General features: G+C 45.5%; 1 protein-coding gene across 1 annotated transcript; it reads left to right on the forward strand.

Moving 5' to 3' along the window:
• Nucleotides 1–21,885: 21,885 nt before the first annotated feature.
• On the forward strand, nt 21,886–23,537 carry LOC103634978 (GDSL esterase/lipase At1g28590). The gene is made up of 4 exons (XM_008657552.2): nt 21,886–22,165; nt 22,303–22,542; nt 22,640–22,788; nt 22,915–23,537. Exons 1-4 carry the CDS (start codon nt 21,922–21,924, stop codon nt 23,410–23,412), a joined length of 1,131 nt encoding a protein of 376 aa, XP_008655774.1. The 5' UTR covers nt 21,886–21,921; the 3' UTR covers nt 23,413–23,537.
• The last annotated feature ends 711 nt before the right edge of the window (nt 23,538–24,248 follow it).

The raw sequence follows: 24,248 nt of genomic DNA on the forward strand, positions 1-24,248 counted from the left end.
TTTCAGTCTATATAAGGCTAAATAAATCATTTTAATTTAAAACTGGTCCAAATTAATAGTCTCTGTATTTTTCCTAGGTTCTCTGTTACATAAGTAAACTAGGAAAAATAATCTTAATCATTGTTCATTAATTTCTAATGCCTTTCTGATTTTCTCTAAGTTTTGAACAAAATAGCTTTAAATGAATAACTACATCATAATTTCTAATGCTGGGGTTCCTACTATTTTTAAACAGTGTCTAAATGAGGTTTGAACATCTACAAATTTTCTTAAGTTCAGCACAGAAGAAAAACTAATTTTCCTTAATTAAACAAGGTTTGGTGGGTTTCTGTTTTAAATTTTAAACTCTAAAATTTAGAACAGAAAGCATAGGGTTTATCATTTTTAAATGATAGTTCATAATATTCAGGAGCTAGCAAAATTGGTTTGACAACGTTTTATGAAGAATTCATCAAGTTATGGGTTTTCTAAGTTCTCTGGTCATTTTAAAAAGAATAACAGAATTGGTTTAATGGAAATCCACTTTGCACTGGGGTCCCTGGCGGGTTTTTAAGTTTTCCTCGCGAATCAGTCCTTAAGCTACTATTCACATGAGTCACTGACGTTACAGAAAACCCCTCGGGTTCTACAAATCCTAACCCGAGGTCCTCCTTCTACCTTAAACAGTAACCGCGACGGAAGAAAGGGCGGAGGGGCTTACCGACGGCGAGATTGCTCCGGTGAAGTGGTCGAGGATGAAGGGGAGGTCTCGGGGATCACAACGGTGTGCGGGTCACCGTCGGAGATGGCCGGAGTCGGTCGGTCCACGCGCGCAGGCGGGGATGCTCGTCGACGGCGAGGAGTCCGGCCTGGTCACGGCGAGATAGTTCAATTGGATAGGTCAGAGAGGTCCACGGGATGCCAGAGAAGATATGAGCGCAAGGAATTGGGCGGAGACTCACTGGATAGCTCGGTCCACGCGCGGCGGCGGAAGACCGAAGTTCGGTGAGGTCGATCTCGGGCCTCCGGTGAAGTCCGGCCGGGTCCGAGGGCTTGGCAAGCTTCACGGGCTACTGGCGGAGCTAGCCAAAGCACTGGCTCGCCCAGAGGATGGCTAGAGTGGGCTGGCCACGATGGCCGAAGCTCTGGCGGCAATGACGGGCGGAATTGAGCTCGCCGGAGCTAAGGGAAAGTGGCTGGCCGGTGAGGGTGAGTGCGGGGCGAAGTGGGGCGCGCCTGGGAAGGCTTTATAGGCACGGCGCGGTGCACGGGCGGTCGTGGACCGGCGAGTGCGCGCAGGCGTGCACTGGGAGGCGCGGTGCGCGAACGGGCGTGAACCGGGGGTGTCAGCCACGGTCGAACACGTGTTCTCGTTGCCTCTGCCCATGTTCAAGCGCCGATTGGGTGCAAATCTTCGCGAATTTGGGCAAGATCGCTGTGAAGGATTTGTTCACCTGACCAAGCTTTGTCTTTTGTGTATGGACGTCGCGCGGTTTTAGGCTAGGGATAGGGAGTTGTAGCGTCACCAAGGTGCCAGTGTTAGAATGCCTGGTCCCGAGGTCAAACTGCGCCAAAACCGTGTCAAATGAATTTGGTTTGAGTTCAAACTTTTCCAGGATGTGTTCAAGGGAATTTGGCACAACTTTGATATTTGGATCTCCTGGCTTTGAGTTTCGAAAAACAGAGAACGCAGATGATCTTTGGGAAGAGGTCTGAAATTCAGAAATTCAGAAATCTGAATTTCTCTAAGGGTTCATAGTTCAAGGGCTGATTTGGGGATTTATTTGAGTTATTTTGGCTAAGCTTTCTCAATCTTTCTTGTTGCTCATTAAATATACTTTAATTTTTATAATTGGCTCAAGTCAAAATCTTAAACTTTTTATCCCCTTTTTCTTATTTTCTTGCATTTTGCTTATAGGGCTCACTTAGGGTTTTTATTAGGGTTGCACATTCTTACCCTTTTCAAAGACTCAATTGTTTTGATCATGATACTTTTAAGTATATACTTGGTGAATTCTTTATTACTTAAGTTATTTTGATGCTCATGCTTACTTTGATTCACATGAAATAATGGTTCTTGGGTTGGTATTTGAGAGAAACCCTAGGTGACACTGGGGTGTCACAGACATGGTATTCCTCTCTTCAGCCAGGGACAATTACGTCGTGGCAGAAGTTGAATGTCACACCCGGATTTAAGGAACAAAGTCGGGTGCATCTCATATATGCGCCAGAGAAGACAACACATATAATAACAGAGTGCATAGAGATAAATGTCATAAATATCATAAATGTACTTATTACATAGCGGAATTCTTACAAAAATAAATGATAAAATAAAGTGAACTAATTATTATTCCCTGGTGCCATAAAGCTGACTGGGAGACGCCACCTAGATCAAGTCGAAAGCCTTGGTGCTAGGCGGCTCCTCTTCGACCACCTGTTCTTCTCCTGTGGAGGGTGTGAGACAGCAAGAGTGAGCTCACAAACGATCATAGCTCAACAAGTTGTGGGGAATAATGTGCATGAACTCACCAAAGGTGGGAGTTCATGTGAAGTGTAAGGCTGATCAACAAAATAAGGGCTGAAGCTGAGCATTGCTTTTATAAGTTGGTCCAAATTTTATTATCAATTACTAAGTATAAGTAAATACCAAACCTTAATAATAATAAAGATAAGTAATAAATAAACAAACCCAATCCGATGCAAATGACAAATTGAGTTTTAATTCCATAGATTGATCATGTGAGGGTCCGAGCTACTCATGACCATGAGCACGGCTAGTATACCAGTTTTACACTCTGCAGAGGTTGCGCATATTTACCCACAACTCATGTTACCCATCTGCCAAGAGACGACCAATCCCATACACCTCTACCGAGGAGGCAAGGCAGGGTAACACTACGAGGCCTTTACAAAGTTCCACTATCTTCAGAAATCCCGCTACAGTTCATAGGAAGCTCTAGTGTAGGAATCCCCCGCCTGACCGCCATCGCAGCAAAATCAACCCAAGGAACTCCCTACACTGACCACTCCCCTACTGCCCTTGCTCCTTTCGGGTAAGGAAGTCATCCACTAGCTTTCCTAGTTAATCAGCCAAGGGCGTCCCATTAAACCATTGTGGTAGCACTGTTTTCCCGGGTAGTCGCTCCATTGTTCCTATTAACATAATGATCTTAACATGAACAGTAATAATAAATAGAGAATAAAAGTGTAGTCATGAATAATGTATCTCCATACCTAGATCCACATAAAGCAATAGCAAGCACTACCTAAAAATATTTCAGTGGTAAAACAAGGTATAAAGATAACCAAAACTGGGGTAACCTATTTGATCCCATCAAAATTATCCTATGCAGATCATTATAATTAATAAGAACATGGCTGGGAAAAAGTAAGTGATCAAGGGCACAACTTGCATTCAATGAGCTCCTGCTCAGCTACTTCTAACTGCTGAACCTCAGTATCCACAGTAGCTTGCTCGTCTACTCGCATCAACACAATACATACATAGTATAGCAGAAATTAACATCACACCAAACATGTAAATAAAATACACAATAAAAATCTAAATATTAAAATAAGAACCTAGGAACAGGAATCATTAATTTTGGAGTTATGGAATTTAAGTTATGAATTTCCAAAGGTTTTATATGCTTGAAATAGGATTAAATGAAAAATAAAATTTCTTACTATTTTCATGTCAAAACAGAGACTCTAGGTGATAAACATTAATATTACAAAATTTTAGAAATTGGAATGGATCAATTTGGACTACAAATGAATTTTCTATGAATTAAATAAGTTCAAGGAATTGTTTTTGTATTTAAAATGAATTTACTAATTCATTTATTCATTTTAAACAGGCTCTGGACGGGACGCCAAATTTCAGGAAGGCCAGGGGCTCTGGCGCAAAAGATCCTAAGACACAGACGACACTCCAGGTGGACTGCGGGTTGAAACCTAAATACCATGGGGGTTCTTTTGCAAAATGCGTCCGCGAAGGGGTATGGTCAAATCGTGGCCGCCCGATTAGAAACGAGCGCCCGGATTTGCTCCAAGTACTTAACGAACTGGTACAACATCACGCCCTTTGGATCTAGAATCAATGGTCCCAATTCTATGCAGCTCAAGTCACCCGGAATCGTCTGATCCGATCTAACGGTCCTAATCAAATCGCCGAGGAGTAATCGCCCGATTCTAATCTGGCCGTCCGTTATTGGATCAACGGCCCGCACGACTTCTACCCTACACCCTCGTTCACCGGTGGTGGACGACAGAAACCAGAGCGCCGCGGCGCCATTTGAAAGTCGCCTAGAGGGGGGGTGAATAGGGCGAAACTGAAATTTACAAATATAAACACAACTACAAGCCGGGTTAGCGTTAGTAATAAAGAAATGAGTCCGCGAGAGAGGGTGCAAAACAAATCCCAAGCGAATGAACAAGTGAGACACGGAGATTTGTTTTACCGAGGTTCGGTTCTTGCAAACCTACTCCCCATTGAGGAGGCCACAAAGACCGGGTCTCTTTCAACCCTTCCCTCTCTCAAACGATCCACGGATCGAGTGAGCTTTCTCTTCTCAATCACTTGGAACACAAAGTTCCCACAAGGACCACCACAAGTTTGGTGTCTCTTGCCTCAAAATACAAGTGAGTTTGATTGCAAAGAAAGAATCAAGAAGAAAGAAAGCAATCCAAGCGCAAGAGCTCAAAAGAACACAAGCAAATCACTCTCTCTAGTCACTATGGCGTTGTGTGGAATTTGGAGAGGATTTGATCTCTTTGGTGTGTCTAGAATTGAATGCTAGAGCTCTTGTAGTAGTTGGGAAGTGGAAAACTTGGATTGCAATGAATGGTGGGGTGGTTGGGGTATTTATAGCCCCAACCACCAAACTTGACCGTTGGCTGGGTTGTCTGTTCGATGGCGCACCGGACAGTCCGGTGCACACCGGACAGTCCGGTGCCCCCTGCCACGTCATCACTGCCGTTGGATTCTGACCGTTGGAGCTTCTGACTTGTGGGCCCGCCTGGGTGTCCGGTGCACACCGGACATACACTGTTCCTTGTCCGGTGTGCCGTAATGGGCGCGCCTGACATCTGCGCGCGCAGAGCGCGCATTAAATGCGCGACAGAGAGCCGTTGGCGCGGAGATAGCCGTTGCTCTGGAGTCGCACCGGACAGTCCGGTGCACACCGGACAGTCCGGTGAATTATAGTGGACGAGCCGTTGGCTTTTCCCGAAGCTGGCGAGTTCCTGAGGCCGACCTCCCTTGGCGCACCGGACACTGTCCGGTGTACACCGGACAGTCCGGTGAATTATAGCCGAGTCGCCTCCGGAGATTCCCGAAGGTGGCGAGTTCGAGTCTGAGTCCCCCTGGTGCACCGGACATGTCCGGTGGCACACCGGACAGTCCGGTGCGCCAGACCAGGGGTACTTTCGGTTGCCCCTTTGCTCCTTTGTTGAATCCAAAACTTGGTCTTTTTATTGGCTGAGTGTGAACCTTTTACACCTGTATCATCTATACACTTGGGCAAACAAGTTAGTCCAAAGATTTGTGTTGGGCAATTCAACCACCAAAATTATATAGGAACTAGGTGTAAGCCTAATTCCCTTTCAATCTCCCCCTTTTTGGTGATTGATGCCAACACAAACCAAAGCAAATATAGAAGTGCATAATTGAACTAGTTTGCATAATGTAAGTGTAAAGGTTGCTTGGAATTGAGCCAATATTAATACTTACAAGATATGCATGGATTGTTTCTTTCTAACATTTTGGACCACGCTTGCACCACGAGTTATGTTTTTGCAAATTCTTTTGTAAATCCTTTTCAAGGTTCTTTTGCAAATAGTTAAAGGTAGTGAATAAGAATTTTGCAAAGCATTTTCAAGATTTGAAAGTTTCTCCCCCTTTTTCAAATGCTTTTCCTTTGACTAAACAAAACTCCCCCTAAATGAGATTCTCCTCTTAGTGTTCAAGAGGGTTTTGATATATCATTTTGAAATACTACTTTCTCCCCCTTTTGAACACAATAGGAAAACCAAATGAAAAATATTTAACACTAAGTTTTTGAATTTGGTGGTGGTGCGGTCCTTTTGCTTTGGGCTCATTTCTCCCCCTTTTTGGCATGAATCGCCAAAAACGGAATCATTAGAGCCTTAGAGATGCTTTGGGCATAAATAAACGAGTTAAGATTTTACCAAAGACGAAGTCCGGTCCTTTTGCTTTGGGCTCATTTCTCCCCCAAAGACAAAGTCCTTTTGCTTTTGAATTCTCCCCCTAAAGATGGAGAGACGCTTGGAGTGATGGCGAAGTATGAGTTACGGAGTGGAAGCCTTTGTCTTCGCCGAAGACTCCAATTCACTTTCAATATACCTATGACTTGGTTTGAAATAGACTTGAAAACACATTAGTCATAGCATATGAAGAAAGACTTGATCAAAGGTATATAGAAGAGCAATGTGTGCAATTTTAACAAAAGAAATTCCTGGAATCAAGAATATTGAGCTCATGCCTAAGTTTGTTAAAAGATTGTTCATCAAGAGGCTTGGTAAAGATATCGGCTAATTGATCTTTAGTATTAATGTAAGAAATCTCGATATCTCCCTTTTGTTGGTGATCCCTAAGAAAATGATACCGAATGGCTATGTGCTTAGTGCGGCTATGCTCGACGGGATTGTCGGCCATCTTGATTGCACTCTCATTATCACATAGCAAAGGGACTTTGGTTAATTTGTAACCGTAGTCACGCAGGGTTTACCTCATCCAAAGCAATTGTGCGCAACAATGTCCTGCGGCAATGTACTCGGCTTCGGCGGTGGAAAGAGCAACCGAATTTTGCTTCTTTGAAGCCCAAGACACCAAGGATCTTGCCAAGAACTGGCAAGTCCCCGATGTGCTCTTCCTATTGATTTTGCACCCCGCCCAATCGGCATCGGAGTAACCAATTAAATCAAATGTGGATCCCTTAGGATACCAAAGCCCAAACTTAGGAGTATAAGCTAAATATCTCAAGATTCGTTTTACGGCCGTAAGGTGAGCTTCCTTAGGGTCGGCTTGGAATCTTGCACACATGCATACGGAAAGCATAATATCCGGTCGAGATGCACATAAATAGAGTAAAGAGCCTATCATCGACCGGTATACCTTTTGATCCACGGACTTACCTCCCATGTCGAGGTCAAGATGCCCATTGGTTCCCATGGGTGTCTTGATGGGTTTGGCATCCTTCATCCCAAACTTGTTTAGAATATCTTGAGTGTACTTTGTTTGGCTAATGAAGGTGCCTTCTTGGAGTTGCTTCACTTGGAATCCTAAGAAATACTTCAACTCCCCCATCATAGACATCTCGAATTTCTGTGTCATAATCCTACTAAACTCTTCACATGTAGATTCGTTAGTAGACCCAAATATAATATCATCAACATAAATTTGGCATACAAACAAATCATTTTCAAGAGTTTTAGTAAAGAGTGTAGGATCGGCCTTTCCGACTTTGAATCCATTTGCAATAAGAAAATCTCTAAGGCATTCATACCATGCTCTTGGGGCTTGCTTGAGCCCATAAAGCGCCTTAGAGAGCTTATAGACATGGTTAGGATACTCACTGTCTTCAAAGCCGGGAGGTTGCTCAACATAGACCTCTTCCTTGATTGGTCCATTGAGGAAGGCACTTTTCACGTCCATTTGATAAAGCTTAAAGCCATGGTAAGTAGCATAGGCCAATAATATGCGAATTGACTCAAGCCTAGCTACGGGTGCATAGGTTTCACCGAAATCCAAACCTTCGACTTGGGAGTATCCCTTGGCCACAAGTCGGGCTTTGTTCCTTGTCACCACACCATGCTCATCTTGCTTGTTGCGGAAGACCCATTTGGTTCCTACAACATTTTGGTTAGGACGTGGAACTAAATGCCATACCTCATTTCTAGTGAAGTTGTTGAGCTCCTCTTGCATTGCCACCACCCAATCCGAATCTTGGAGTGCTTCCTCTACCCTGTGTGGCTCAATAGAGGAAACAAACGAGTAATGTTCACAAAAATGTGCAACACGAGATCGAGTAGTTACCCCCTTATGAATGTCGCCGAGGATGGTGTCGACGGGGTGATCTCGTTGGATTGCTTGGTGGACTCTTGGGTGTGGTGGCCTTTGTTCCTCTTCCTCCTTGTCTTCCTCATTTGCACCTCCCCCTTGATCATTGCCATTATCTTGAGGTGGCTCATTTGCTTGATCTTCTACTTCATCAACTTGAGCTTCATCCTCATTTTGAGTGGGTGGAGATGCTTGCATGGAGGAGGATGGTTGATCTTGTGCATTTGGAGGTTCTTCGGATTCCTTAGGACACACATTCCCAATGGACATGTTCCTTAGCGTGATGCATGGAGCCTCTTCTTCACCTATCTCATCAAGATCAACTTGCTCTACTTGAGAGCCGTTAGTTTCATCAAACACAACGTCACATGAGACTTCAACTAGTCCAGTGGACTTGTTAAAGACCCTATATGCCCTTGTGTTTGAGTCATAACCAAGTAAAAAGCCTTCTACAGTCTTAGGAGCAAATTTAGATTTTCTACCTCTTTTAACAAGAATAAAGCATTTGCTACCAAAGACTCTAAAATATGAAATGTTGGGCTTTTTACCGATTAGGAGTTCGTATGATGTCTTCTTGAGGATTCGGTGTAGATATAACCGGTTGATGGCGTAGCAAGCGGTGTTGACCGCCTCGGCCCAAAACCGATCCGAAGTTTTGTACTCATCAAGCATGGTCCTTGCCATGTCCAATAGAGTTCGATTCTTCCTCTCCACTACACCATTTTGCTGTGGCATGTAGGGAGAAGAGAACTCATGCTTGATGCCCTCCTCCTCAAGGAAGCCTTCGATTTGAGAGTTCTTGAACTCCGTTCCGTTGTCGCTTCTTATTTTCTTGATCCTTAAGCCGAACTCATTTTGAGCCCGTTTCAAGAATCCCTTTAAGGTTTCTTGGGTTTGAGATTTTTCCTGTAGAAAGAATACCCAAGTGAAGCGAGAGTAATCATCCACAATAACTAGACAGTACTTACTCCCGCCGATGCTTATGTAAGCAATCGGGCCGAATAGATCCATGTGTAGAAGCTCCAGTGGCCTGTCGGTCGTCATTATGTTCTTATGCGGATGATGAGTGCCAACTTGCTTCCCTGCTTGGCATGCGCTACAAATCCTGTCTTTCTCAAAATGAACATTTGTTAGTCCTAAAATGTGTTCTCCCTTTAGAAGCTTATGAAGATTCTTCATCCCAACATGAGCTAGTCGGCGGTGCCAGAGCCAACCCATGTTAGTCTTAGCAATTAAGCAAGTGTCGAGTTCAGCTCTATCAAAATCTACCAAGTATAGCTGACCCTCTAACACTCCCTTAAATGCTATTGAATCATCACTTCTTCTAAAGACAGTGACACCTACATCAGTGAATAGACAGTTGTAGCCCATTTGACATAATTGAGATACAGAAAGCAAGTTGTAATCTAAAGAATCAACAAGAAAAACATTGGAAATGGAATGGTCATGAGATATAGCAATTTTACCCAAACCTTTGACCAAACCTTGATTTCCATCCCCGAATGTGATCGCTCTTTGGGGATCTTGGTTTTTCTCATAGGAGGAGAACATCTTTTTCTCCCCTGTCATATGGTTTGTGCACCCGCTGTCGATGATCCAACTTGAGCCCCCGGATGCATAAACCTACAAAACAATTTTAGTTCTTGATTTTAGGTACCCAAATGGTTTTGGGTCCTTTGGCATTAGACACAAGAACTTTGGGTACCCAAACACAAGTCTTGGAGCCCTTGTGCTTGCCCCCAACATATTTGGCAACTACTTTGCCGGATTTGTTAGTCAAAACATAAGATGCATCAAAAGTTTTAAATGAAATGTTATGATCATTTGATGCACTAGGAGTTTTCTTTCTAGGCAACTTAGCATGGGTTGATTGCCTAGAGCTAGATGTCTCACCCGTATACATAAATGCATGATTAGGGCCAGAGTGAGACTTCCTAGAATGAATTCTCCTAATTTTGCTCTCGGGATAACCGGCAGGGTACAAAATGTAACCCTCGTTATCCTGAGGCATGGGAGCCTTGCCCTTAACAAAGTTGGACAATCTTTTAGGAGGGGCACTAAGTTTGACATTGTCTCCCCTTTGGAAGCCAATGCCATCCTTGATGCCCGGGCGTCTCCCATTATAAAGCATGCTACGAGCAAATTTAAATTTCTCATTTTCTAAGTTGTGCTCAGCAATTTTAGCATCTAGTTTTGCTATATGATCATTTTGTTGTTTAATTAAAGTCATATGATCATGAATAGCATTGATATCAACATCTCTACATCTAGTACAAATAGATACATGCTCAACAATAGATGTAGAGGGTTTGCAAGAATTAAGTTCAACAATCTTAGCATGAAGAATATCATTTTTATCTCTAAGATTGGAAATGGTAGCATTGCAAGCATCTAGTTCTTTAGCCTTAGGAATTAAATCTTCATTTTCTACTTTAAGGCTAGCAAGAGAAATGTTTAATTCTTCAATCCTAGCAAGCAAATCATCATTATTATCTCTAGGATTGGGAATTGAAACATTACAAACATGCGAATCAACCTTAGCATTTAAACTAGCATTTTCATGTCTAAGGTTGTCAATCATCTCACGGCAAGTGCTTAGCTCACTAGATAACTTTTCACATTTCTCAATTTCAAGAGCATAAGCCTTTTTAACCTTAACATGCTTCTTATTTTCCTTAATAAGGAGGTCCTCTTGGGAATCCAAGAGGTCATCCTTTTCATGAATAGCACTAACCAATTCATTTAATTTCTCCTTTTGAGCTATGTTAAGGTTGGCAAAAAGGGAACGCAAATTATCCTCCTCATCGCTAGCATTATCATCACTAGAAGACTCATATTTAGTGGAGGAGTTAGATTTAACCTTCTTCCGCTTGCCGTCCTTTGCCATGAGGCACTTGTGGCCGACGTTGGGGAAGAGAAGTCCCTTGGTGACGGCGATGTTGGCGGCGTCTTCATCGTCGGAGGAGTCGCTTGAGCTTTCGTCGGAATCCCACTCCCGACAAACATGGGCATCGCCGCCCTTCTTCTTGTAGTACTTCTTCTTTTCCTTTCTTCTCCCCTTCTTGTCGTCGCCTCGGTCACTGTCACTAGATATAGGACATTTAGCAATAAAATGACCGGGCTTACCGCACTTGTAGCAAACCTTTTTGGAGCGGGACTTGTAGTCTTTCCCCCTCCTTTGCTTGAGGATTTGGCGGAAGCTCTTGATGACGAGCGCCATTTCCTCATTGTCGAGCTTGGAGGCGTCTATTGGTTGTCGACTTGGTGTAGCCTCCTCCTTCTTGTCCTCCGTCGCCTTGAATGCGACGGGTTGAGCCTCGGATGTAGATGGATCATCAAGCTCGTTGATCTTCCTCGAGCCTTCGATCATGCACTCAAAACTTACAAAATGCCCGATAACTTCCTCGGGGGTCATTTTAGTATATCTAGGATTACCACGAATTAATTGAACTTGAGTAGGGTTAAGGAAAATAAGAGATCTTAGAATAACCTTAACCATTTCATGGTCATCCCATTTTACGCTCCCGAGGTTGCGTACTTGGTTCACCAAGGTCTTGAGCCGGTTGTACATGTGTTGTGGCTCCTCCCCTTTGCGAAGCCGGAATCGACCGAGCTCCCCCTCGATCGTTTCCCGCTTGGTGATCTTGGTGAGCTCGTCTCCCTCGTGCGCGGTTTTGAGCACATCCCAAACCTCTTTGGCGCTCTTCAACCCTTGAACTTTGTTATACTCCTCTCTACTTAAAGAGGCGAGGAGTATTGTTGTTGCTTGAGAGTTGAAGTGCTCGATTTGGGCCACCTCATCCTCATCATAATCCTTGTCCCCTACGGATGGTACCTGTGCACCAAACTCAACAACATCCCATATACTTTTGTGGAGTGAGGTTAGATGAAATCGCATTAAATCACTCCACCTAGCATAGTCTTCACCATCAAAAGTTGGTGGTTTGCCTAATGGGACGGAAAGAAAAGGTGCATGTTTAGAAATGCGAGGGTAGTGTAGGGGGATCTTACTAAACTTCTTACGCTCTTGGCATTTAGAAGTTATGGAGGGCGCGTCGGAGCCGGAGGTAGATGTTGATGAAGTGTCGGTCTCGTAGTAGACTACTTTCCTCATCCTCTTTTGCTTGTCCCCACTCCGATGCGGCTTGTGGGAAGAAGATTTTTCCTTCTTCTCTTTGTGGTGAGAAGAAGATTTCTTCTCCTTCCCTTTGTTGGAGGAGATCTTCTTCTTCTCCCTCCTCTTGGTGCGGGACTCTTCCAATGAAGTGCTCCCTTGGCTTGTAGTGGGCTTTTCGCCGGTCTCCATCTCCTTCTTGGCGTGATCTCCCGACATCACTTCGAGCGGTTAGGCTCTAATGAAGCACCGGGCTCTGATACCAATTGAAAGTCGCCTAGAGGGGGGGTGAATAGGGCGAAACTGAAGTTTACAAATATAAACACAACTACAAGCCGGGTTAGCGTTAGTAATAAAGAAATGAGTCCGCGAGAGAGGGTGCAAAACAAATCCCAAGCGAATGAACAAGTGAGACACGGAGATTTGTTTTACCGAGGTTCGGTTCTTGCAAACCTACTCCCCGTTGAGGAGGCCACAAAGGCCGGGTCTCTTTCAACCCTTCCCTCTCTCAAATGATCCACGGATCGAGTGAGCTTTCTCTTCTCAATCACTTGGAACACAAAGTTCCCACAAGGACCACCACAAGTTTGGTGTCTCTTGCCTCAAAATACAAGTGAGTTTGATTGCAAAGAAAGAATCAAGAAGAAAGAAAGCAATCCAAGCGCAAGAGCTCAAAAGAACACAAGCAAATCACTCTCTCTAGTCACTATGGCGTTGTGTGGAATTTGGAGAGGATTTGATCTCTTTGGTGTGTCTAGAATTGAATGCTAGAGCTCTTGTAGTAGTTGGGAAGTGGAAAACTTGGATTGCAATGAATGGTGGGGTGGTTGGGGTATTTATAGCCCCAACCACCAAACTTGACCGTTGGCTGGGTTGTCTGTTCGATGGCGCACCGGACAGTCCGGTGCACACCGGACAGTCCGGTGCCCCCTGCCACGTCATCACTGCCGTTGGATTCTGACCGTTGGAGCTTCTGACTTGTGGGCCCGCCTGGGTGTCCGGTGCACACCGGACATACACTGTTCCTTGTCCGGTGTGCCGTAATGGGCGCGCCTGACATCTGCGCGCGCAGAGCGCGCATTAAATGCGCGACAGAGAGCCGTTGGCGCGGAGATAGCCGTTGCTCTGGAGTCGCACCGGACAGTCCGGTGCACACCGGACAGTCCGGTGAATTATAGTGGACGAGCCGTTGGCTTTTCCCGAAGCTGGCGAGTTCCTGAGGCCGACCTCCCTTGGCGCACCGGACACTGTCCGGTGTACACCGGACAGTCCGGTGAATTATAGCCGAGTCGCCTCCGGAGATTCCCGAAGGTGGCGAGTTCGAGTCTGAGTCCCCCTGGTGCACCGGACATGTCCGGTGGCACACCGGACAGTCCGGTGCGCCAGACCAGGGGTACCTTCGGTTGCCCCTTTGCTCCTTTGTTGAATCCAAAACTTGGTCTTTTTATTGGCTGAGTGTGAACCTTTTACACCTGTATCATCTATACACTTGGGCAAACAAGTTAGTCCAAAGATTTGTGTTGGGCAATTCAACCACCAAAATTATATAGGAACTAGGTGTAAGCCTAATTCCCTTTCACCATTGCCGGCTCACGACGATACGACGCTAGCGTGACCTAAACTCGAATTCAATCAGCGCTACACGATGCACAAGCAAAAGGGAAGAGTTCGGATAGCTGCTCACCGACAATTGTGACCCGCAGTGCCTTGGCCATGAAGAGGTGTTGTTCGCCGTCACGGACGCGCTCCGGTGTAAAATTTGCCGGTGCCGGACGCTCTCAACCCGATGCCGATGTCGCGAAAACAATTGACGAGTCGAGGTGAAGCTCCCCGACCAACTCGCTCCACGCGGCACACTTATCCCGGCGAGGTCCCTCACGTCCACTCACGACAGCAATGGCGGTGGCGATTTCCTTGCGGAGTGGTGAACTACGAACACAGGGGTAAGGGGGCCTGTGTCCATGTTTTATGGACCGGTGATTCCGCGCAGTTCGGCCATCCGTGCAACGCCCACGGTGAGGTCGTTGAGGGAGCCCGCCATCACCGGCGACAGACTCGGTCCGCGCGGTCGTGGCGAGGTGGGCGGTCCTGGCCAAAGGGCCCACAAGACAGTGCAACAGAGACAGGCGCAGGGCTGGCAAAACGGACCCACATGCCAGCGAGGAGAATTCGTGCACAACCTGAAACCCAAGCTACGGGACCCACCCGTCAATGATTCGCGGCGCGAGGAGCGGAAGCGGGTACGCGAGAGCTGGATGACTAGTGGGCCCAGTAGTGCAGTGAAGGGGGTAAGGCTGCCGTGGGCGCGAGGCAGCGGCTGAGCAGGCGGACCCACGGGCAGTGTAACGGCGTGCGTTTCAGCTAGCTGGACCGTGCCAGGTCTTAGTTAAGTGGATCGAGAGTGGTGTTTTGGCCCAAACGGCGTTTTCTTTTGTTTTTCATTTCTGTTTTACTTTTCTCTATTACCAACTTCAATTCAATTTCAAATTTGAATTCAAAATTGTTCCAAATTTACTCTTAAATCATATTGTGAAATTAAAAATACCAATTTTGGAAATATAATTATATTATTTATATTTTTATATCATTTCTCTTCTTCTTATTTTCAAAACCCTAATTTTAAAGTCGACAATGATTTCCGCCAAAGAAGGGAGGAAGAATATAGGTATTCTGACAATGATTTCCGCCAAAGAATGGAGGAAGCATATAGGTATTCTGAGATGACTAGGGGCTTCGGAGGAAGACTCCATCTCAGGCATGTCAGGACAATTCATAATCCCAATGCCAACGATGACATGGCCAATAACGCTCAGAGTAGTCAGCACAGCTCACAATCTTCGGGCATACAGCAAACTTCCTACAGACCACCAGCCCCGAGAGGCAGAGGGGGGAGAAGCATTGGCGGAGGAAGGTACGATAATCAGCCCAGGAAATTGTTATGCATGTTCTGTGGCGAGGACAAGGGAGACAAAACAAGGACGTGCCAAGTCACGATCCAGAAGCAGAAGGAAATTGTTGAAGCCAAAGCACGGCAGAATCAGCCGAAGCAAGTCCTGCATACTGCTTCGTGCTACTCTCCGTACAATCCGGAGTACATAGACAATCAACAGCCTACGGCTTCTGTTGCTTCGGCAAGTCACTCTCAAGCTTCCTGGACTCAGTTACCACCACCACCACCACTGGCGCCTACCCCAAGTCATGATCAGCAACCAGAAGGGCATCTTCGACCTCAGCAACAACGTGACCTTCGGGAGTAGTCTGAAGCTCGCACAGTTAACACTACTGTGCCCGAGTCAAGGCATATCTACTGAAATGGCACAACGTTTCAGCCAAAAGAGAGCTCCAATTAATTATATTTTTAATATTTCTGCTTTTTATATTTCCTTTTAAGAAAGACAATGCGGGAAGGTTTAACCTTCAGCTTGATGTAATAAACCTATGGTTACACCATCGAGTGTGACAAGAATGACTTAGGAAGCTCCAAAGTCGTTCCTAAGGGAGCGCAGAGTAAGTTCTGAAGCTCCAAAGTCGCTCCTAAGGGAGCACAGAGTAAGTTCTGAATCTCTAAAGTCATTTCTAAGGGAGCGCAGAGTAAGTTCTGAAGCTCCAAAGTCGTTCCTAAGGGAATGCAGAGCTAAGATACCACCTAAATCTAAGGTGAAGAAGCTCCAAAGTCGTTCCTAAGGGGATGCAGAGCTTAAATGCCACCTAAATTAGAGGTGAAGAAGCTCAAAAGTCGTTTCTAAGGGAATGCAGAGCTGAAAAAAACACCTAAGTAGAAGGTGAAGAGACTCAAAAGTCATTCCTAAGGGGATACAGAGTCTGGAAGCGTATTCGAGTGGCTTTATATCTTCGGCATAAACATCATTTTGCATCATAACCCCGCATCACATCGCATAGCATCGCATCATACATCATTTTGCATCAGCAAAAAGCCACAGAGAAGGAAATTTGCTCCTTCGAAAATATATGTCGGACCATGAAAAAGGGTGTTGTAGCACAATGTATACTTTTGAAAAATATACTTTTATACAGGAAGGGAATCTTCAACAGCAGTTTTACAATGCAACAACTGTGGTAACATATTCAGTATTGATTCGATAGAGGAAATTTTTTTCTTCGTGAAGCATGAAAAGAAGGGAAGGTGTTTTTTCGCCAACGGCTCAAAAAACGGTACGTGCGAAGATTTCATGCATCACAAAGAAATATGTTAGATTAACATGTATACAAATAATTGATGTTTGGTTCTTACAAAGAGACGAAGGCCATATACAAGCATTAAACTCTTAAATAGATAAAGTTCTAGTCTTATTTTAGCACTTTCTCAGTGGCTTCGTTCAGTAGCCTGTTGACAGCTTCGTCGACAACTTCATTAGCGATTTTTATTATATCTAACTCTTCCTTCGTGGCCGGGTCAGCTTCGTGGTCATATGGCTCTGGTGGAGGTGAAAGTTCAGCTACATCATAAAAAATGTATGTTAATTCCGAAGCTAAAAACGAATCTTGAAGCTAAACCTCAGTTAAGGTACCTATAAGTCTAGCACGCTCTGCAACTTCTTTAGCTTTTTTGGTCTCTTCTTGAGCGTTGTGAGGTGCTTTTTCATTTTTTTTCTAATAGCTTCGTCAGCTATCTCACGTCCTCCCTTTATCCATACTTCGGAGTAAAATTTACCGCTTAACGAAGACGCTTTGACTGAAGGATTCTTAATGTCATCGGCTGAGATAACAAGTTCTGGCTGAACAACAGCCTTTGCATGGTGACAGCCGACCTTCTCCAAAATTGATACAGCCCCGCGGGCACCAGCAAAAGCACAGAAATCCCCTCGATCGCTGAGTATCTCATCAAAAGCTTCGGCTTCCCCGCTGATCCACTGGATAACGCCATCGGGGTCACCGAGGATGAACTTCTGCTCAGAAGAGTATGCTCCTACCTTTACAAAACTGTTCTTTAGATTCTTGGCGCATTCCAAGGACATTTCGTAGCATCTCTCTTTGGGGTCGCGGAGCTCTTCGACATTCTTTTGTACCCTTGATCTTTCAATTTCGCTTATCTCGTGCTTCGCCATTGCAACTTCAAATTTTTCATTCGTTTCTGCAATCTTCTTCTTTAAATCTTCAACTTCGACTTTGTGAGCTTCAGCTTGTGCAGTAAGTTTGGCTTCGCTAGATCTTAGCCTATTCACTAAGGAAAGCAATATCTTATCTTTTTTGAGAGTTTCGTTCCTTAGTGTAATGACTTCTGATCGAAGATTCCCGATGGCTATTTGGCAGTTCTCATCTTCTGCTTCCCTTTGGGCTTTTAAAGCCTTGCTTAGAATTAAGCCCTAAAAAGAAAAAATGTTGACGAAGAATGAGAATATAACGATAATAAGAAAAGCTACAAATATAATTTATCTTACAAGAAAAAGTATATGCACCTTCAGGCTATTATAAGCAAGGCTATCTACAAGATCATCCTTCGACATTGCAGATAGGTCAAGTTCAAGCTTTGGGTATTGTATATTTTTCATCATTTCTCGGCAAACATGGATCTAATTATTGTCTGCTAGACAATAAAGGAAATCATCTTCGCATTGCCATTGTACACCAAGGACCCTCGGGGGTACTTCAGATCCTTGGCATATTGTTGTGCTTCGGCAATCTGGTCCTCTCATAACCGCTTCCCAGAAGCATGTCGCATAATAAATTCCAACTCTTTAGCAGGTGCTTTAGGAATAGGAGATTTAGATTTTTCAGAAGCGTCCTCTTTCTCAAGGATCATTGGGGTGCTTTCCGAAGGTCTAGCTTCGGCGGGAACTTCCGAGGGCCCAATTTCAGAAAAAGTTCGCGCCATGCCAGCCTCGTCAGATTTCTTTGAAACTTTACCCCCTGTGCTAGGCGCTTCAGCAGAAGCAGGAGTTGATGTCTTCACATACTCCATAACAGCATCTAGCACGCTGGCCATTCTTCTTTTCCTTGGAGTTGCTGCGGGGATGCTTGATGGCTTCGCCAGTGCTGTTGTGCATGGTGGGCTCTTCAGTTTCGACTCTTTAGCTGGTTTTGCCTCAGCTTCGACTGGCACAGAGCGACTTGGCTCTGCAATAGGAGCAGCCCCCTCAACTAGCTTTGGCACGTCGACCGTTTCAATTCGCTTGGGCCGACGTGTCAAAACTTTAATCTTTTTTTATCGCGACGCACTAGAAGTCGCAGAGGTAACAACTTTCCTCTTTTTCCCTTGCTTCCGCGAAGGATAACAGTAATCCGGGTACACAAACCCGATGACATCGAACACTCTATTTAATCTCTTTTTTCCACGAGCTCCGAAGGCAGTCGTCATGGCTTCATCTTCGGCCTTTGAATATGCTCCAAGTAGCTCGTCGCTTGTCGCTTCTATGGCATCTAGCCAGTCATCATTTGATTCGTCAAATTGGATCATGTACCTGAAGTTATACTTCAGATACACCAAACCATTTTGGCTAGAGCCAGCAGCAGTCTCCTTTGGCATTTCCCATCCATGAGCAAGCGGCCACACTCTGTAAGCAATATGCTCCTGCACCATGTCTCTTGTGCCAATGTAAGTACACACTGTATTAAAAGTTGTTTGGCACGCTTGCACGTCGTTTCCAACCGCAATGGTCGACCTCCTGATGCCGAAGCGAGACCATATAGGTCGCTGAATCACCCCTTTTACATCTTCCTGCTCACTCAAATCAACCTTCACATAAAACCATTCTTGCATCTAGGAGCCTGGCCACTTTTTCCGAAATGTTGGCACAGGATAGCTGGCATCGACGCGATGTACGAAGCTATAGCAACCAAAAATATTGTGATATTGCTCTTTTCCCGTTGCCTTCGTCTGATATAATAACTCATGCATGTTGCAGAAGCACTTGGCATCTGGCTCTAATCCTTGGCTCCTCATGGCCCATATGAAACCCCTATTTTGATAATAGCTTCAGGGGTAAGTTGGTGAAGATAAATTTCGAAGGTTTTCAGAACTTTGACCAACATTTTGTTCAGAGGGAACCGAAGCCCGACTTTCATGAAGCTTCTAAAAACCACCACTTCATCAGCTTCGGAAAGAGGAACATTATTCTCCCCTCCAACCCTCATGATTGAGATATCACGAAATTATCTCCCCCTCATTGCATCGATCTGTCCTTGTTTAATAGTTGATTTTTCGAAGACAACATGACTTGGTCTCCTTGGCCGATCTTTGGCATCTTCATTTCCACTTTCCACATCGAAGCTTTCGCTATCGCTAGAGTCTTCAGAAGTCCCAGCTAACATCTCATTGGCGATCTTCTCCACGTTGGTTTTTCCCATGGCCTCATAAAACCCGGCCAGCGTTGGATCAATGATCTTCTTCTCATCAGCCATTTGGACAATAGTTGCTAGAATGTCGAAGCTCAAAAAACAATCAAGCTCGATGAAGTAGGGAGGGTTAAAATGGCAAACACAACACGAGCAGCTCAAATAGCGCAGAAAATACTCACAACACAGGTTTCTATTTATATACTCAGAACCCTACAGATTGGTGGGTCCCGCAGGTCAGTGTAATAGCGAAGGGAAGGTGTTTTTTCAGACCTTCGGCTAAAGGTCTTCGTTCACGTCGTAGTCTAAATTTGTTACAAACAAACAAATCAATTCTTCCTTCGAAGGTCCTCAAAAACGTAATTGACCATATGTTTTCAATATGACATGGACATAGCAAGGTGAAGATGAAGACCGAAGATAATAAGAATGAACGACGAAGCTGTCACTAAGGAGCTTTGGCTTTCATGTAATGATGAAGGCCGAGCATGATGATGACCAAAAAGGGACAAAGACTACTTAGTCCTTGATGTTTTGTATTATATAAATATATAAGTGTCAGGGGCATGAATGTAATTTTATCTGGACCGAGTCATGTGCTTATAAATAGATGAACAGTAGCACCGTACTGTTCATGTGTAATTGTAATCACTCTCTCGCGACCTCTTCTTTGAGCAAGCTGAATGTATCACTGTAATATTAACATTGTTAATATTTTCATATGTTTTGTGGAATAAAAATATATATATGAATTGATGAAACGCAACAATTATCTTCATCAATTTATATTTTTATTCATATGTTGATCTAATGAAGGTATGTAGCTCATGAGGGGAAATCTACTCCACCTCACGTCCTCACGTCCAGGCACACACGGACAAGGTACCAGTGCGGTCGATGTCGAGTTCTCCGCTGGTCACCTGCATTTGGGGCAATCAGTCGCCGATGGAGTTCACCGGCTCATTCAGAGAAGCAAATCCACTAGACCGCATCTCCAACTGCCAGTACTCGCCACCGCCTCGGCTGCCTCCTCCACCGCCACTCAATCATCCCCCGCCACTGCCGCCGCTCGAGCCGGACGACATGAACGCTTCCCGCACCCGCGTGCAGCTCCAACAGACCCTTGCGCGGGCAATTTTTCGCGGGACTCGCAATTTCGCGCATGCACTGTCGATTGGGGAGGAGGAGCTCGTATTCGGGATGAGATCTATTTGAGAAGAAATTGGGGAGCCTGTTGTTGGGCTAAAAACGTGAAGTTTTGCCAAAATATACTTTTCGGGGTGTTTTAAGTGATTTCTTGGAGATGCTCTTGAGGCCTTGTTTGGTTACAAGGGAATAAATCCCACCATGAATTTAATCTGGTTCTGGATTGGGTGAATTCATATGTCACACCCAATCTCATGGTGGGATTAAATCCACCATTTAATCCATGTATCTCTCAAAGCTACCTATTCTTTTGATCCATGGATTCTAATATAAACTTGTGCAATATCTTCATTGATTTGTTTCATACCTAATGAGATATGGATAGAATCTATGTCTTCCATAGTTTAAAAAATTCCTAAATCCTTGGGTTATAATTCATGATGAGTTTAACCGAATAAACAATAGAGTAGACTTCGATTATTTTAGTGCATAGATTGTGGCATGGATTTAATTCCAATCCATACTAATGTAGAGCTTGATTGGTGTAAACGAAAAGGCCTAAATCTGAGGGATATAATAGGAACGCCGCTGGAGGGACCTTAAATTTTGCTTTCAAATTTAATTCTGAGGGATCAAATAGATGTCTTTCTCTTAGATAACGTGGAGTTATGTTTTTGGCAGCCTAACACTCGCAAGTACTAGACGAAGGGAAAAAATCATACCTGCAGCAGGCCTGTGTTACCTTGTTGGTTTTAGTTGGGCCTAATTCGTAAGAACAAATAAGAGCCCACTGTGTCGCCTGCATGCAGGAAGGATGATCATGTGGCCAGTGACCACCCGAGTAGGAGCTGCTCACACTGTGCCAAGGGCGGAGAAAGTTGCGCCAATCCTCCTAGGGTTCTAGATATTGAGTTGAAGCTTTCCGCTAAAAGGTTTTGTAGAAGAAGAAAACAAGGAAGAGAAAATCATAACAAATCGACAGGGAATGGCGATATATGGAAAATAAACAGTAAATGCTATTAGTATAGTATTTACATTCTTGTAGACAATACTTATAGTATATATACAGCTTATGGCTATACTTTATAATTTTCAATGACCAGATGCCAAAAACGCACATAATATTTTATTCTCTGTTTAATTATTTCCGTTTCAAATAGTAAGGAAGTCATCCATGATCCGCCAAATGTTCTTCTCTATAAAAAGACTCAGATACAAGTTCTTCGGAAGTATTCTCTGTCTTTTGTCTTGAGATTAAGAAGTACAGAAAGCAGTCCTTCGTTGTTCGTCAGGAAAAAGAACAATGCAGCACGTAATCCTTTGCCTGCAAATCTCTCTGCTACTCTCCAGCTTCTCCTATTCGATGCAAGCCCAGTATACCTCGATCTTTAGCTTCGGCGACTCCTACACCGACACCGGCAACAAGGTCATCCTCTACGGCCCGGCGGCGGCGGATCTGTGGATCAACAAGCCGCCGTTCGGGATGACCTTCTTCGGACATCCGGCCGGTCGCCTCTCCGACGGCAGACTGGTCATAGATTTCATCGGTGAGTCTCTTCCGCGGCGAGGATAATTTCATTGTTCGCTCCTTATATTCTCGACGCCGGCAATGCCGCACCTATTCCTGAATACCTAATTGATCGATTAATTCGTTGCCCATTGGTCGTTCGGTGTATGTACACAGCCCAGGCACTGGGGCTACCTCTCCTTCCGCCCTCGCTGGCGAAGGACCAGAGCTTCAAGCAAGGCGCGAACTTCGCCGTGGCTGGCGCCACGGCGCTGAAGACGAGCACTACGAGGCCAGCGCTCTACCCACAGCTGGCCGTCGCCGGCGGTGCCGTGCCTCCTCCGAACAACATCTCTCTCGCTGACGAGCTGGGCTGGTTCGACGCCATGAAACCCGCGCTCTGCGGCTCACCCCAAGGTACGTAACTGATCCGGCCGCCGTCGTCGTTTGAGACGCCACGTACGACGCCATCATCCTATCATCATCACATTGCCGATGCATGCGCTCTCTGTAGCATGCAAGGACTACTTCACGAAGGCGCTGTTCGTCGTGGGCGAGCTGGGCTGGAACGACTACGGGGTCATGGTGGTCGGCGGCAAAAGCGTCGCCGAAGCGCAATCCTACGTGCCTCAGATCGTCGCAACAATCGTCGCTGCCACGGAGGCACGTATACCATACCAACTGTAGCTGACATGCATGCATTGTGCATGGTCCATATGATCGCACATCAACGCAAGGCGCCGATCACTCACTCCACCTCTATTGGCGCCGTGTGCATGATGCATGCAGAAGCTGATCAACGACGGCGCCACGGCGGTCGTGGTGTCGGGGATCTCGCCGATGGGCTGCGCTCCGGGGAACCTGGTGCTGCTGGCGAGCCAGGACCCGGCCGACTACGAGCCCGACACGGGGTGCCTCAAGGGAATGAACGAGCTATCCAGGGACCACAACGCGCAGCTGAGCCAGGCGCTGACGACGCTGGGCGGCAGGTACCCCGGCGCGCGCGTCACCTACGCCGACCTGTACGGCCCCGTCATCGCCTTCGCGGCCGCGCCGACGCGCTTCGGCTTCGACTCCGCGCTGAGGGACTGCTGCGGCGGTGGCGGCGGCAAGTACAATTTTAACCTGAGCGCCGCGTGCGGGATGCCCGGCGTGGCCGCCTGCCCGAACCCGTCGGCGTACGTCAACTGGGACGGCGTCCACCTCACCGAGGCGGCGTACCACCGCGTCGCCGATGGCTGGCTCAGGGGACCCTATGCCAACCCGCCCATTCTCGACACGGCGTAGCGAACTAGGCGATGCGGATGCGTGTATTAATTCAATTTCTTGCGGCCGGGAATCACGTAAATAATTTGTTGAGTTTTGTGTCTGATTTGATTCATGAGGCACTACTGTTCGATGAACGTCTTTTGAATTTAATCTAAGGAGGAGGAGGACCTCAACATTTTCGGCATGTATAGATATCTTCTCTACATAACACGTATAATTATATTTTGTGTTCGTGCATAGCACAGGTGTAGAATGCGGAGAGACGCATACATGTGTGGTTGTTGTGCAGGTCGATCTTTTTTTTTACTGATTTGTGCACGCTCGGGATATAGATTGGTTACAATAATCTATATATAACCAAATATCTAGGACATTACGAAGCCACACAGGAAGGCGCCTAACTATGTCGTATGACTTATCACGTCTATATAAAAGTCGTAACTGTTTTAAAATCGCTAGAAATCCCATTGTTTTTTTATGATAATGCAACATGCATGCGTTACACAAATATATACATACGAGCTACATCAAAAGTAATATGACGAAGCATATATACATACAGTAACTAGTCTTAGGACGTGTTTGTTTGGGTCTTCATGCGACGTGATTGGTTTACCACGGTAAATCCCGTTGGCTGTGGCTGTTGTTTGGTTGGGCTCGAATGCAATGGTTGGATGTCATCCGATGCGGTAGATAGTATAGATGTTCAAATGGGAGGGATCGTGTCAGACTCGAGTACGGCTAGGCTCGGCACGGATTGGGATCGTGCCAGTCCGGTCTGGATTAGCTAGCGGACAGTGTCGTGTGCTGTCCCACAGTCCCCGAGCGAGGCCCAGGCAGAACCCACTAGGTTA

This window comes from Zea mays, chromosome 8, assembly GCF_902167145.1.
Source record: "Zea mays cultivar B73 chromosome 8, Zm-B73-REFERENCE-NAM-5.0, whole genome shotgun sequence".
Classification (NCBI taxonomy): Eukaryota; Viridiplantae; Streptophyta; class Magnoliopsida; order Poales; family Poaceae; genus Zea; species Zea mays.